Source organism: Eumetopias jubatus, unplaced genomic scaffold (assembly GCF_037043125.1).
Source record: "Eumetopias jubatus isolate StellerSeaLion01/CBP00866 unplaced genomic scaffold, mEumJub1_p1.0 scaffold_6, whole genome shotgun sequence".
Taxonomy (NCBI): Eukaryota; Metazoa; Chordata; class Mammalia; order Carnivora; family Otariidae; genus Eumetopias; species Eumetopias jubatus.
Window position 1 is genome coordinate 8,532,984 of NW_028274812.1, and position 16,555 is coordinate 8,549,538.

The 16,555-nt window shown below is 43.3% G+C and overlaps 1 protein-coding gene across 1 annotated transcript; it reads left to right on the top strand.

Annotated features, from left to right (window-relative positions):
• The first annotated feature begins 2,814 nt into the window (after positions 1 to 2,814).
• Positions 2,815 to 14,422, top strand: SOD2 (superoxide dismutase 2). Its single transcript, XM_028103388.2, has 5 exons — positions 2,815 to 2,923; positions 3,269 to 3,471; positions 8,062 to 8,178; positions 9,744 to 9,923; positions 11,506 to 14,422. The coding sequence occupies exons 1-5, from the start codon at positions 2,901 to 2,903 to the stop codon at positions 11,649 to 11,651; spliced, it is 669 nt and encodes a 222-aa protein (XP_027959189.1). The 5' UTR covers positions 2,815 to 2,900; the 3' UTR covers positions 11,652 to 14,422.
• The last annotated feature ends 2,133 nt before the right edge of the window (positions 14,423 to 16,555 follow it).

Below are 16,555 nucleotides of genomic sequence, written 5' to 3' on the forward strand. Positions count from 1 at the left end.
GTGCCAAAGGCAGCTCTAGGAAGCTGGGTTTTCACTGAGGCTAAGAAGTAATGTGATTGAAAGTACAACCCAACACGAGAACAGAGGGGCAGTATCAAGCTCGGGTCCAAGAATTATGACCTGAGTCATATGCAAGAGATGAGTCTGGAGATTAGGTTTCACATTTTTTTCAGGCTGGAAATATGCACAGCTAACTGACTACATCTCCCAGCCTTCTCTGTAGCTAAGTATATGTTGGGTTAATTACTACAAAGGGTCCTTAAAAGGGAGACAGCTGGGGCCCAACCTTTTCTCCTTCCCTCTTCATGGGAAGGAGGTGAGATGGCTGGTGCTCTAGAAACTATCACGGATCATGAAGCAACTCTGAGGATAGAGGAGCCTGGGTCCTTGATCATCTCATGGCACTGTCAGCCCAGCTCTGGACTGCCTACTTCAGATTGCTTTTACATGAGGGAATGGATATGCTCTTCTGTGTTTGAGACACTCAGTCACTAGAACATGAACGTGATTAATAACTGGCTCAAAATGATTTCATCTTAACCCATATTTTGCTTTCTGCAGCCAATATGTTGGTATAATGTGGCGGGTCTGAGTAGCCTTGGGAAGTTTATGCAAGGGAAATGCCCAGTTATGATGCCAGATATGGCAGATGATGTCCTGAGCTGGCTGGAGGAATTTGGGACAGACCCCAGTCAACAGTAATCTTAATTCCGGGCCAATACTGAATAAGTACTTCCTATAGTGGCCAACTAAAAAGAAAAAGAGGCCTGTTTATTGGGTGTGGCAGACAAGGTAAAAAAACTTCTCCTAATCTCCAGTAACCCCCAAATCCCTGGTTTCAATCCAGATACTCTCACAGTTGGGGGTGTCTTCTGGAAGGATGTAGCTGCTACAGATGTGATGTGAGAGACACTTCTACCAGACTGTTACTGTCACTAGCCCACCCCCCAATTGTTGGTTGTTCAAAAGGGCATCTCCTGAGGGGGTCAGTTTAAGTATCAAAGTATCATCATCTGTACAAACTAGGAGTACATCCATGCAGCCTAACTGGGCTCAGTCACCTTACAGTGATAGAACAAGCCTTTTCATTAGTGACTGATCTGTCACTGAATTCCATTATTTCGTCCTTCAAAATGTCCTTTTCTCCCAGTTCTCAGAGCGAGTACCCTAAAACTGGCTCTTAGGACCTCAGCTAGGATTCACAGAACAGCTTTCTAACTAGTTTGCCCTTCATGATATCAATGCCAGACTACCTTGACTGAAAAACTACTTTATATCTCAGTTCAGCTAAAATGCTTCTTAATTTCCGTAACCAACCATATGTTTGAGTTTTAAGCACGTGCCTAGCTTGCTCCCAACCTGATTTTCCTCTATTTTTTTTTAGAAGAATCGAAATTTGCGCTAGCAGTCTTTTTTTTAAAGATTTTATTTTATTTATTTGAGAGAAAGAATGCGAGAGAGAGAGAGCACATGAGAGAGGGGAGGGTCAGAGGGAGAAGCAGACTCCCTGCCGAGCAGGGAACCCGATGCGGGACTTGATCCCGGGACTCCAGGATCATGACCTGAGCCACCCAGGCGCCCATGATTTTCCTCTCTTATCCCATCAAATGTTCTTGGTTAGTTTCCCAACTGTTGGCAAGCCCCAGCCCTCTTGCTGAGAAGCCAGCTCAGTGGTTCCCGTTAGCTATTCCCCAACCCAAATCCTAGTCATCCTTGGGAAGGGGGGAGAGATGGGGAGGGGGGTGTAAGAGAGTAGCTGAAACTCTTCAGCACCTACTCTCTGCTTCCTTTTATATTATTCTATTCAATAAGGATCCAACTTAACGCCAATAATAGTGTAAGGGTTTCCTAACTTCTATATAGAAAGGATTCACACAATTCAGGATTATTTTTTTAATTGTTGAGAAAGCATTAGATGCAGCTCATTAGACTGTTCGACACACTAGGAAAGAATCCTCTGTTGCACTTTTGTAATATTCTCCTGAGCTTTTGGTTCATGGACGTCACTCTGAACAAACACTCAGGACCTGACTGGTAAGGCTCAGTAATCAAGACCGTACGAACTTTCGGTTCTAATCCATTCTTTTACTTATTAACTGTGTGATCAGGACAACCTGCTTAACTTCAGTGAGCTCAGTAATATCGTCTGGAGTCAACGATACCTACTCTAGGAGTGAAATAAAGATAAATGCATATAAACCCAGCAGCATAGTCCCCGGCACACTGTAGGCGTTCAGTAACACTATTATCAGGCCGCCCCGGTCCTGGCACCGGTCCCAAGGTCAAATTCACTCGGAAAGAAAGGTCACTCCGGCCCGCGGTTGGAGGGGCACCGGCTCTCACCTTACCAGCGCTCAGGACTCTCCTTCCTGAGGGACCTCCCTAGCCCTCTAGGGCGCGCCAAGCCTGCTCAGGGAAACCGCACCCTTCCCCGCAGGAGGTCGCCGGCCCCCACCGCGGCCCTGAGGCGCCGGGAGCAGAGGGGCGGGGTTGCCGGCGGAGCCCGCTGCGGCCCTTCCCGCGGGCCCCCGGGGGGGGGGGGGCGGAGGGGGCGGGGCTGCGGGCCGTACCATCTTCCACCATGGGGGAGGTAGAGCGCGGCCTTCCCTTTGGTCACACGCTCAGAAGCGGGCAGGTGGGCGCCGCCGTTCCCCTGGCCCCTGCGGCAGGTCCCTCATGTCCCTCCTTTTCGCATCCTCTGGGCTCAGGGCGTGGGCTGGCTCCGGCAGGGCAGACCCCGGGGCTGCGCGCCCCCCGGCGTGGGAGCGGCAGGCGCAGGGGGCGGAGCCCGTGGAGGTCGGCTGTGTCCTTGCGGCGCGGCCCGGGCCGTGAGTCTGTGTACGCCGGGCGGTCGGCGCGGCCGGTCATCTCTGCGGCGTAGGCTACTGGGCGGTCTCGCCATGTTGTCCCGGGCAGCGCGCAGGTGAGGCGCCCGGGCCGTATGGCGCAGCGGGGACGGGTCGCGGCCCAGAGGGCGAAGGGGCGCGGGCGGCCGCCTCCACCGGCCCCGCTCCCCGCGTGCCCGCGCCGCCGCGGCGCGTCCCGGGCGTCTTCGGGGCCTCGGCGTCCTGGGGACGCGGCGGGCGGCCCTGCCTCAGGGCAGGTGTCAGCTGAGCGCGTCCCGGTGGTGCCGCGGCGCAGGGCCGCCGCGTTGGTTTAAAGCTAAAGGGAATGTGGAGGGCGAGCGAGCAGGCGGTAGAAAGGCCCAGATGGCGCTGGGTCTGCGTGGACGCGTGAGCGAATCGGTCTGCGTCTGCTCTCTTTGCAGCACGAGCCGGACGGTGGTGCCGGCGCTGGGGTCGCTGGCTTCCAGACAGAAGCACAGCCTCCCCGACTTGCCGTACGATTATGGCGCCCTGGAGCCTCACATCAACGCCCAGATCATGCAGCTGCACCACAGCAAGCACCACGCGACCTACGTGAACAACCTGAATGCCATCGAGGAGAAGTATCTGGAGGCGCTGCAGAAGGGTGGGTCCCAGGCTGCGTGCCGGTGAGAAACCGCAGGGAAAGGGGGCAGCGAGGCGCGGCGCCGGGAGCCAGTCCCTTCCGTTCAGGAGAGCGGCTCCGCGTGTTCTGGAATTGACGTGGGGTCAGAATTCACAAGGAATGCAGTCATTTTGGGGGAAACTGAAACAGGCCTGTGTGTATCTACTAATACTTAGAATTCAGTATTGTGCTATAATATGGACTTACACTTTTTTTTCTCCCCCGAAAGAGCTTAGTTGACAAAACCAGTAAGTAGTGTGCGAACTTTGTGGCTGGGGGCGTGTGTGTACGAGAATCTGTGTTTTAATGTCTCTCTACAAAATCGTATTACACTTTTCAGCCTACTAATCAGTGGCTTGCGCGAGAAAGATAATTGACGGTATGTATTGCTTAATAAGCTGCCCAGTTAAAAGATGTATTTTCTCCAAGTTTATTGACTTTAGGTCCTCTGAAATTTGAGTAAATTTCAGACCGTGACATCTTGTTGACGGGGGGGGGGGGGGGGTTGGCATCTAGTGGGAAAATGTAGTATTTCAGCCTGATCGAGTGAGGTAATTGGCTAAACAAAAACAAGAGGAAGTTGCCACATTCGGGAAGATTTGGAACGGGAACCATGAGTATGGGGAAAAATTTTGGTGATTTGTACGGGAAAGGGGTTTTAGAAAATAACAAATTCGGGGAAGATGTGGTAATGATGACAGGGTGGGGAATATCCCAGTTGTGAAATTATTTCCTGCATGATAACACCTGACAACTTGAACTTTTCTCTTCAATATTTTAAAAAACAACTTAATTTCAGTCCTTCTCTTGTGCAATCACACCTTTACTTGTTTTCATGAAAGTTACTGAAAACAAAAAAAAGCTGTACATTATGTTGTATTATGTTGACTAAAGATTAGTAAGTACCTACAAAGTTTTCTTTTATTTAAAAAATTATATATTTTAAAGACTGTTGAAGAATTAAATTTTCATGTTTGAAAATTTGGGGCAAAAGTATTAAGTGACATAAACATCATCAATCTCATTACAAGTAGGTAAATAAATACTTTTCAAACAAAAGTATTTCACTTGTACTTAACAGGAAAAAAATTGAATTGAAACCAAGGAAAATGTTGAACTTAAGGATAGTATTTTTAAAAGATTGTAAAGCCCCCCACATTTCTGTTTATTACTACTATTTTTTATTTTTTTAAAGATTTTATTTGTTTATTTGACAGAGACAGAGGGAGCACAAGTAGGCAGAGCGGCAGGGAGAGGGAGAAGCAGGCTCTCTGCGGACCAGGGAGCCCGACGCGGGCTTGATCCCAGGACTCTGGGATCACGACCTGAGCCGTACTCAGACACTTAACCAACTGAGCCACCCAGAAGCCCCAGTTACTACTATTTTTTTTTTAAGCTCTGTACCCAATGTGGGGCTTGAACTCACAACCCCAAGATTGAGTCGTATGCTGTACCAACTGAGCCAGCCAGGCACCCCCCAAATTTATATTAAAGTTTATTTATTCAGTTTATTTATTTGAGAGAGAGAGAGAGAGCACAAGCAGGGAGGAGAGGCAGAGGGAGAGGGAGAAGCAGACCTCCTGCCAGCAGGGAGCCGCCAAGCAGCTTGATCCCAGGACCCTGGGATCTCCGCCCGAGCTGAAGGCAGACGCTTAACCAACTGAGCCACCCAGGCGCCCCTATATTAAAATTTAAAGATGATGAAGTGGCTCAGTCGGTTAAGTGTCTGCTTTTGGCTTGGGTCATGATCCCAGGGTCCTGGGATCTAGTCCTGCATCGGGCTCCTTGTCAGTGGGGACCCTGCTTCTCCCTCTGCCTGCCACTCCCCCTGCTTGTGCGCATGCTCTCTCTCTTTCTGACAAATACATAAAATCTTTTTTTTAAGATTTTATTTATTCATTGGACAGACAGCAAGAGAGGGAACACAAGCAGGGGGAGTGGGAGAGGGAGAAGCAGGCTTCCCACCAAGCAGGGAGCCCGATAGAGGCTTCCCTCCCAGGTGCCCCTAAATAAATAAAATCTTAAAAAAAAAGATGAAGAAAACTTTAAGAGATTGAGATTATTAAGCTGGTTTTCAATAGCATGTTTCTTTCCCATTAGAAAAATTTAGTTAACTTGATTTATTAAAAAACAACATAAAACCTATATTTATTTTTAGGGTGATTTTCCTAGAATAATTTCTAAGAGGAACATTGATCTATAACAGAATTATATTGTGAACATAATAACAACAAGAAGTTGGCATCTTAAAACAACTCTCCAAGATGATCTGTGTATTCTGAGATCACTTGGCCCTTTCCTCCTCTCCGAGGTATGCCCTAAGAACAGATTAGAGAACTTTTTCTATTATGTATACTCCCTAAGCGCAGAGCTCTCAGTGGTTCTTTGTGTGTTCCACTTTGTCTCTTAGTATCTTTTGAATAATAAGCACTTGGGACTTAATTGAACAAGGGAATTGCCATTTTCCGTAATAGTTAATCTTAGCTTCTTAAAGGTATGGAAAAGAGTATTTTGCCTACTTATTTAGCAAGGTAGAAGAAAAGTCTTCCAATGTGACTTTTTTTTTAAGTATAGATATTAGAGAATTAGTTGTTTTTTTTTCATAAAAACTACATTTAAAGTATTCAGTTATCTAGTCAATCAAACACTTATTTGAGTGCCTGGTATGTAGGAGGCAATACATCGGGCCCCTGGTATATGTGCTGCCGAAGCGAGCATGATATATCGGGCCCCTGGGACACAGCAGTGCACAGAAGTCCTTGTTATTATCGGAGCTTTTGTTCTAGTGGGGAGACAGGTGGACAAGTAAATATGTAGTAGTATGCCAGGGCTGTAAGTCCTATCAAGAAAAACAAGTTGGGGAAGTGATGAAAATTGCCCATTTTATATTATGGTTTGAGAAGGCTTCACTGATGAGATTGCCATGTCCGTGGAGACATGAAGGAGAAATGTGGGACTGAGCCACGAGGCTACCTTCAGCAAGAGTATTCCATTCCAGTCCAGGCAACAGCTAGGGTTAGGAACAGTTAGGGTTAGGAAACCCTAAACTGGGAGCAGGCTGAGCTTCTCTTAGAAGTGCAAGGAGGCCACTGTGGCTGGAGCTGGGCCAGCCAGTGAGGAAATGCACACGGTCAGATGACCTGCATCTTTGAAGCCGGTTGTAGGGACTTGGGGTTCACTCTGAGTGAGAGGAGCAGCCTTTGGAGGGCTTTGACTAGAGGAGTGCCACCATCAGTGTGGGGTGCAGAGGAGCCCTCTGGCCAGTGTTGAGAACAGACTGTAGGGGGCACGTGTGGAAGCAGGAGACCAGTGTGGGACATGGTGGCACAGATGCAGGTAGGTGATGCTGCTCGTCTGCACCAGAAGCAGGAGGAGGGGACTGGATTCTGGATCTTTTTAATGGTAGAGCTGGCTTTACCAGTGGGTATGTTGGTGGGTTGAACGTGGTGTGAGGGGAAAGGAGTAAGAAATGACCAAGTCCTCAAAAATGTCCTGAGAAAGCAGCTGGGCTGGGGAAGGCCATTGGAGGGTGTTTGGGATTGGAAATTCGGAGTTGAGTTTTGAATATGCTGAATATTTTGTTCATGTAACATTGAACTATTTCCCAATTGAATAGTTGTCTATCTAGAAAGTGAGAGCTGAAAATCTACCATTTTTTTTTTAAACTTTTATTTATTTTTAGTTATCTCTATCCCCACTGTGGGGCTTGAACTCACCACCTTGAGACCGAGAGTTCTGTGCTCTACTGACTGAGCCAACCAGGCGCCCCTGAAAATTTACCATGTAGTACTGTTTATGGAACCACACATATCCGCATTTCACTGTTTTCTGTCTTTGTTCTCATTGTTGCTGAAATCTTTTTCTTTTTCTTTTCTTTTCTTTTATTTGACACAGAGAGATAGAGGGCACAAGCAGGGGGAGTGGCAGGCCGAGGGAGAGGGAGAAGCAGGCTCTCCGCTGAGCAGGGAGCCCGATGCGGGGCTTGATCCCAGGGTCCTGGGATCATGACCTGAGCCGAAGGCAGATGCTTAACTGACTGAGCCACGCAGGCGCCCCTGCTGAAATCTTTTTTTTTTTTTTTAAGATTTTATTTATTTATTTGACAGAGAGACACAGTGAGAGAGGGAACACAAGCAGGGGGAGCGGGAGAGGGAGAATCAGGCTTCCCATGGAGCAGGGAGCCCAATGTGGGGTTGATCCCAGGACCCTGGGATCATGACCTGAGCCAAAGGCAGACACTTAATGACTGAGCCACCCAGGTACCCCTGAAATCTTTAATATCCAAGAAAACTTTGAGTTCTTTGAAGCTCAGGAAAGAATTTTCTGCATGCTTTGCACCCCCTGCTGGGACACTCATTGAGTTGTTCAGAACGTTATTAATTGAACTGAAAATCCACTGGGACAAATAATTTTTTAAGATAATCTTTTGTTGTTGTTCGAAATTGTGGAATTTTAGGACCGATAGGGATGTTATAGATAAGCTAGTCCAGTTATCTGATGTTTTACAAAGAAAATGGTATATAGAATGTTTGCAAAGTAAGAATTTTAAAAAGTATGTTTGCCTCTTTACAGGTGACATTACAGCTCAGGTAGCTCTTCAGCCTGGGCTCAAGTTCAATGGCGGAGGCCATATAAATCATTCCATCTTCTGGACAAACCTGAGCCCTAAGGGTGGTGGAGAACCCAAAGGTTGGTAGATACTGGTATAGTCTTAGCTACAGTTTGTGCACAATAGGAATGACGGTTGCTTTTCTTATGTTAATTCTGAGATATCATAGTGACGTATTTTTCATAGCAAGGAGTACAACAAAGTTGTAACTTTGAAAGGGACATGTGTAGGAATGGAGTACATTCAGGGAGTTACATCATCAGCTTTTATACACATACAGTGTCAGATACGATGTCAACTTCTGGTTGAAATGTACTGTACTTTACATTAGAACAAGACTGGTAAACAGTTTTTAGGAAAGTTGAGCAGCCTGGGGGTGGGTAAGATACTTAATCATTCTGTATCTACTTTCTTCATTTGTATGATACAGGGACAGTAATAGAGTTATTTTGAAAATTAAATAAGTTATCAAACATAAAATGCTTAGAATAGTGCCTTTTGCTATTATTTTCCTGCTCTTCCTAACTGATAAAAAGTTAGTTGTCCCAGAAAATTAGGTTTTCCAGGACACCTGGAGGGTAAATGAGGGGACTGCAGAGCTCATGGTCTTGTTCACTCTGGCTGGTTTACTTGACTTCCTGTGTCTCTCGTGGAGGCCCAGAGGACTTTAATTACCCTCCTCATCCCAGGGAAGGTATGGGGCATAAGTAGAACTCTCCCTGTCTCTGGGCTTCTGGCATGTACCTTAAGTTTCTGTGGGTTTATTTGTTTGTTTTCAGTTGTTTTGTAGAAGGCATCTTAGGCACTTGTAATAAGCAATTTCATTTGGAAGTAAAGATGAATGGGAAAAAAAAAGATGAATGGGAGAGTAAATTTGAGAAGCTGGGCATTTCTTTTTATGAGTTAGGTCTACAGACGGTGACAATACTTCTGAGGTTTTGGGATTTAGTAGAATGTCAGATGTGCCCATTTTTAGCCAACAGGTCTTGGTTCTCTGACACTTTGGGTTATCTGTACCACTTTATTATTTGTGCTTATAATAGATAATTACTATCTATTATAGTAGATAATCAGAGAAGTGATATTTTGGCCTACTTGATTTGGTTGATGTACTCAATCTAGAATTATATGTTACATTGCTACAGAATAAAAGGACTGTAGCTCTTACAGTGTACCCTTTGTTCAATAATAAAAGACAAAAATCACTCTTTTTAAAATTACATAATTGTGATAGGAAAGATCTAGGCTGCCTTGGGGAAGAACCAAATAACAACCATAAAATTTTATTCCCAAATTGTGACAGAATAGGTAGGGTAGAAGTCAAAGTAAAATTTTCTGTTGAAGGGAAACAAGAAAGCTAACAGAAAATACCATTTCTTTTCTGATGGAAATAGCACAGTGAGGGAAGAAATCCCTCTAACATGGTTCAGTAACAAACCTGTGAATTACAATTGTGAGACCTTATGATGCTAGTGTCAAGGCAGGAGTAACGTGGTGCCGTCTGGGCTCACTGGCTTATGTTATGTCTTCCGATGTCTAGTTGTATCTTGTGCCTTATGACAGGCATATTTTAATATATGTAATAAAATTGTTTATTGTTACAGTCTGTTCACTTATGCATGTTGTTGGATTTTTTTTAAAATAGGGGAATTGCTGGAAGCCATCAAACGTGATTTTGGTTCCTTCGACAAATTTAAGGAGAAGTTGACTACTGTATCCGTTGGCGTCCAAGGCTCAGGTTGGGGTTGGCTTGGTTTCAGTAAGGAACAGGGACGCTTACAGATTGCTGCTTGTTTTAACCAGGATCCCCTGCAAGGAACAACAGGTTAGGTTTGAAAATTGTTTCACATTCACTAGTGGGAGATGGTTCACTGTAAAGCATTTACCTTGAAATAAGGAACAAGAGCAGTGATTAAACCTATCATGAGCATGTCCTAATGTGAGTAGATCTTAACAGCTGATAGTACCCTGAGTCTTCTGTAAGCAAAAATGCTTTAAAAGCCCTTGATGTTTTGCAAAATTAGCACATGTAATTTTACAGATACATTAACAAAACATGTTTTGAACATAAACCCTGCTTCATTTGACAGAGAATGCGTATCAGCTTACATAATTACATGCACTGAAATTAGATAAACACCACGCAGGAGGAGAAGACCTGGAAGCCGAGTCTGACCTCAGGCCTTGGACTCTCAGCCCTTTCGCTGAGGACCTGTGGTCAGAATGGCACTAGAGCTCAGATTTCCAGACTTCTGCCTTTTTGGGGGGTTTTGGTTTTGGTATAGGAAAATATTTGGCTTAGAAGCTCCAGGCTGGGGTCACCAAATCCTTTTCCATGTTGAGCCAGATTGAATCAGAATGTCTTTAGGAAATAGTCACAAGGCATCCAGCAGTGGGACCTGCGGTGACGTCTTAACGTCAATTATCCGTGGTTCTCAGCCACATTTTCTGCCTCAACACATGCCCGCAGACATGCTTATGTGCCTCATTTCCCTGGATATATTCAGATTTAGCCAGGCTCTAAATGGCTCTTTTGGGAAAGTGAGATGCTGGAGAATATTCAGAGAGTTGGGTCTACCTTTGAAGGTGCCTTACAGACAAGGCTGTGATTTCCAGGTGAACCCTGGCCACACCTGCTTCTCTTCTACTTGAGGAAAGCCCATTGGAATGAAAATCTGTGAAAGTCACGGCAGTTTACAGAGGGAAAAAAATCATTTATAAACTTTGTTACCTTAATTATTCATAATACATGATTAGTGACATACCTCCCCACTGCTCAAGACCTACTGGTTGGTACTTGTTTTTCTAAAGGAGAGCTTGTCATTTTAGTTTGAGAGTTTTTGAAAATGAGTGTTGTGTAAGTAATTCCTTCTTTACACTATTTAATTTCTGAGGACAGTGTCTCTTTTTCTTTGGTCCTGTTAAGTTTTCCTTGTTAACTTATTCTTTCTGTTAGTGTCTCATAAATGCTCTGTATTTTCTGAGACTAACATTATTAGCCTTGGGAGCAGAGCGGGTTCTCCTAAAACTCCCCTGACTGCTTCAGAAGGTCCTCAGCCACCCCCACAAACATGGTACCTTACTGATCACCCGAGAATTGGCTCATGGATAGCTTTGTTGGTATTTCAAGAACAGCTCTTAAAATACCGTACTTAATTTTCCAAACTCTATTTTAAATTTTTTACTCTTTAGCGCATTTTCTTCCAAAGAGCAAAGCTTAAAAACATTTTTATAGGATGTTTATTCTTAGGCGAATTTCCTACTTGTAAAAGAAACTGAAAAATGGATGGGAACGTTGTGAAGGGTAATTTTGTATGCAAAGGATAAAGCTTCAGTGGAGAAGATGCAGTCACGTTTTAGATTGAAATTCATAGTTTTTGCTTTCTTTCCTCCCCTCTCTCCAATAGGTCTTATTCCACTACTGGGGATCGATGTGTGGGAGCATGCTTATTACCTTCAGTATAAAAATGTCAGACCGGATTACCTAAAAGCTATTTGGAATGTTATCAACTGGGAGAATGTAACGGAGAGATACATGGCTTGCAAAAAGTAAAACGTGATCATTACATTGAGCAAAATAAGCTTTTCACAACTATTTTTGTAGTAGTGCAGAGTACCATGGTCCTCCAGTGAGCTGCTCTATTGTAGCATTTCTAGCTTGTTCAAGCATTTGATGAACATGACTTAATGCTCTGAATTTCTTGTTTTCAAATTTTGTTATTGGGCAACTGAAAATAGTAAGTGCTTTGTATGATTTAGTCTTTTGATTGAACATCATCTTCCGAGAGCTGAAACAGCCAGCAGGTTATAATTGCCATCATAAAACCATTGAAAAGATCTCACCCCTGTCCCCTTAGGGCCTCTGGGGAAGCCTTTTGCCCCTTATTGCACTTGTAGAAAACCTGGTCCTTTGCCCACTTGTTTAATGATAAAAGATTACATTTGTTTCCCAAGGGAAGTGTTCAGTTTTTCTATTGAAAATTGCTCTTTTTGTAAGTAATCTTCTGTCTAGTAGTACTTGTGGTAGATACCACCCATGGGCCTTTAATTATTTTTCGTCACATGTTCCACAGGGTTAACACCATTTTGTCTTTTAAAAAATATCACTTGATTGCCAATTGAGAATTTCTCTATTATGAAAAGGAAATAGTCGTGCATTTGAATTTTTCTGTTGGGAGAAATAAAAAGACTTTTATGTGAAAGTTTGTCATCAAACAAAGAAGTATGTGTTAGGTACCTGCTCAAAGCGGACAAATCTGGGCCTTGTTGATAAAATGAATGTTGGGAATGAGGCCACAGACTGTTCTGGCCAGGCGCTTGCCCCACGTTTCCACCCTGTTCACAAGCACCCCTCTGCAGAGCGGCAGCCTGGGTCGGGTGCTGTCTTCCCAGAGCGGCAGGTGGTTGGTTTCTGGATGTGGGCAGCGGCGTGTCCCTGCCCAGGAACATTGCTTTTCAAGACATGTTTTTGAGTTATTCCATCATATTTGATCTTCTTTTCTTTTAAAAAAATGCACGGTCACTATAGAGCTTTATGTTGTATAGTTCTTTAAATAAAGGAAAACAATACCCATAATCCAGTGACGCAGCCTGTCAAATTGTGTTCCTGTTTTGTGCTTGCAGGTGCGACTGTTTAAATGTAGCAGGGAGCCTTTTGTAATTTGGCTTGACATTGTCATGTCGTTTTCCTTATTTTTGGTGGCTGGATAATTTATCAATTGGACACTTCCTAATTTATTTTACAGTTCTGTACTGAATATTTCATTGGTTACTAATTGTTATTTATTCAAATAATCCTGTGGTGAGCAACACACATAGATTTTACCTTCTTTGGGAATACTTTTTCTATATAGGTTTTTTTCTTAAGCCTGTTTAGTAACTGGGTGTTTTCCCAAGTTAGTATATTATTTTTTCCCCAAGTTTATTCTATTTTTTTTTTTGCATGGAAAAATGGAACAACTTAACAGTTTCAGTATTGAAGACTGAAGTTTAAAAAAATTAAATTTAAGGCACTTTTCTTTTAGAATTCAATTAGAAAGTATTTAGGATTTCTGAATTGTCAGCAGCGTTGATGAGAGTAGTGGTAACTGTGTGTGCTTGTGGATTGAAGACACTTTGTGGAGACTAGGCTTGCCATCCTTCATCTAGCACAGTGAAGTGACTTTCATGGAGTGCAAATGAGAGTCCTGTGAAGTGACTTTCATGGAGTGCAAATGAGAGTCCTGTGCTTACCGCTTACGTATACGCACATATACACACACACGTGTGTACGCAAGGCAGTGAACTCTTTAAATGGACCATTTAGAGAAATAGAACCTTTTTGAAAGATGGCATTTTGAATACAAGTAGTCTAGCCAGATCCTGGTTTGTACTGAACTAGCAGGTATGCAGAGATTACTGATTAATATAAGACTTTTTGAGTTTTATTAAGCTTTAAGTTTTCAAAAAAATTCAATGTTGAAATTTCTATGGCGCTCTATTTTTGCTCTGATTTTATGTTGCGGGAACAAGGGAAAGCACACTGTTCTTCCCTAAGGGTTTTGTTTTTTCCTCCCGTCAGATTTTAAGAGACTAAGATAATTTACAGATAAAGCTTTTAATCATCCAGCAGAAAATGAGACTTCAAGATTTTGTTTAGCTGTTTCTCATAATAGAAAAGAAATAGAAAAGGTAAAAGCCATTTCTTCTGAAATGAACCAAGCATTCATTGTTCATCCAAGAGGGATTTTTGTGACCACTCAGCAGTGCCTGCTCTAGTCTTAAATGTGCTTCGAACACCATCACGTGATTAATGCTGCAAGAAAACGGCATGAGACAAATACTGTCTGAAGTAGAATCTGCTGCTTGAACTGTTGTGTAATAATTAAACTTTGATGTTGAGAAATGACAAGTTTTATTGCACACATCAAATTCATGATCTTAAAATGAGATTTGAGTTTTTTGGTAACTACCTTTAAAAAAGGAACATCAAGACGATAAAATTAAGATTGATATCCCAACATCAATTGATATTGAGTATTGTGAGTCATCTAAAACTAGATCTAAATACAAATTTTATTTCCTGTTTTAATTTAAGCAGGGGAGCTACTGTTTCGGAAAGCCGTTAGGTAAATCTTTTATAAATCACTGTTTCTCATTTTCAGTCATACCTAATGATTGGGCAAGCTGATGTCCTGTCTTCTAAGGTACACGTCAAACCTGGGATGCATTAAAAATCCTATAAGGTCCTGGATAGTTTTCATTTAATTATTCATTAGAGAAACATTTATTTTCCTATTGTGTGAAGTTTTTTGATTGTTAATAAAAGAATGTCAACTATCAGAAGAGGTCTGCGTTATGCATGTGTGTCAAAACAGTAATCTTGTAATGCTTTTATCATTTTTAATGCTTTTCTGTGGGACAGGGATAATAAATGATAGGTAGTTGAAATTTTACTCTTAAAACTCAGAAGGCATATGAAGTCTATTCATATCTGTAGTAACCTCTGATAATGTAATAGCATGGTATTTTATATACTAAATTATAAAGTTAGAACATCTTCGAACACTAACCAGACAGAATATTGCCTTGGGACGCCTGGGATGTTTTGTCGTTTGGGCGTCCGACTCTTGGTTTCAGCCCAGGTCATGATCTCAGGGTCGTGCGGTTGAACGTCCCATGTCAGACTCCGAGCTCAGTGGAGATCCTGCTTGAGGTCCTCCCTTTGCACCTCCCCACTCTCTCTGTTTCAAATAAATGAATAAAATCTTAAAAAAAAAATATTGCCTTAACTATATACAGCACATCTTGTGATAAAAAGCTGTTTACTTTCTTTCCCATACAGTTCTGGGCAGGTGATATTTTATCCACTCATACTGGGAATTACGAGCTCACCTCATGCATCTTTCCCTGGACTATTTGTATAACAGCCTGGAAGGGGGCGTAAGGTGCACCTGTTTGGTGAGGTCCTGCTGCCTGCTACCCCGTGTGTGCTTGTAGTGGTAACGGGTCCTGTTCTCAAGACTCTTCTGGAACACCTTAAGAAAAATAAGACCTCTCAATTTAGATTGTGAAAGGAAAAGAGAATGAGTGCTTTCGAGTCCCTGCTTTCTGCTAGTCGTTTACTGTCCCGTTGCTGCATTCAGTTCTCTGAACACAGGCCATTCTGTGTTTGTCTCGGCCCCCACTGAAACAGGAGCTCTAGGAAGGCCCAGGACAGGAGATTCTTGCTCATTGGGTCTTTGGTACTGAGCACATCATTTTGGCCCATATTAAAATTTTTTATTAAATGATGTGATTTAATGCTGTCTTCATTGTAAATACCTGTATTTGCAAGGCTCAGTTCAATTACCAAGTTCACCTGCCAAAGCCCACATGGATGTTTGATGGCAGAACTGCTGTGACTGAAGGCCTTACGCCTGCTCCTCTCCCTGCTGCTGGCCTTTGCGCGCAGCACAGGAAGAACAGAGAATTTCATGGCAGGCCTGGGACCCAGCCCTGGGGCTTTCACTCAGCACCCGTGTGACATGGTCAGCACGCCTGTTTTCACATCCTATCCCTTTGATGTAGAATGTTAGATTTGGAGAGAGCATCTTAGGTGCCAACTCCCAACATTTTATGGATTTATCTGTGTATTGGCTAAATTTGTGGTGGATAAGTGAATACCGATTACACAAAATGCTTATGTCACAAAGGGCATCCGTCCAGCTTACGTCCTTTGAACAAGGGTTCTGCAACAATGGAAGTCTTGCTGGTGTTGCTCGTAGCGGCTACATCTCTCACTGGGGCTCAAGAAGGATGCCAGGAGGAAGAACAACCAAGTCAGGTTCTCATCCCCAGCCACATTGAAGTGATACCAAAAGGCGTGGTTCAGTTGGCTAAGCTGTCTGCTGGGTACCAACTCATATTAAATTGCACCGAGACTAAATTGGGACTTTATTCCTTTTATCTCCCCTGGCCTGGAGCAATCGTGGGATTATCATTGATTTGGAGTATGTTATTTCTTTATTGCCTTATTAAGAGACATTATCTTGTGTGCCATTGACTTGTGAAATTTTCAGTGAGCTCCTGTTAAATTTCTGGCAAAGATTAAAAAAAAAAGGAGGAGAGATCTGGGGGAAATAACCCTGATGGAAAGTAAGATGCCCAGGACTGTATAATGAGCCCTGACACCTACCAGATTTTGAGACTACTACAGGTTAGACATTACACTTTTTTATTGAAAAAAAGAGAAAGTGGCTTATAATAATACCTCATGTTTTTTCATGGAGAGTAGCATAGCCCAGATGGTGGAGCCTGGCTGCCTGAGTTTACAGCCCAGGTATATCCCTGTTTTTGCGGGTTGCTGTACCAAGAAGCCCTACGTGAGTGAATAAGCTATAGATGTTTATTTCTATTTCCTATAAAGCTCCCAGTGCTTCCCCTAGTCAATCGCTTATTCTATAATGATTCACATACCCAGGCTTCTACTGCGCCCCA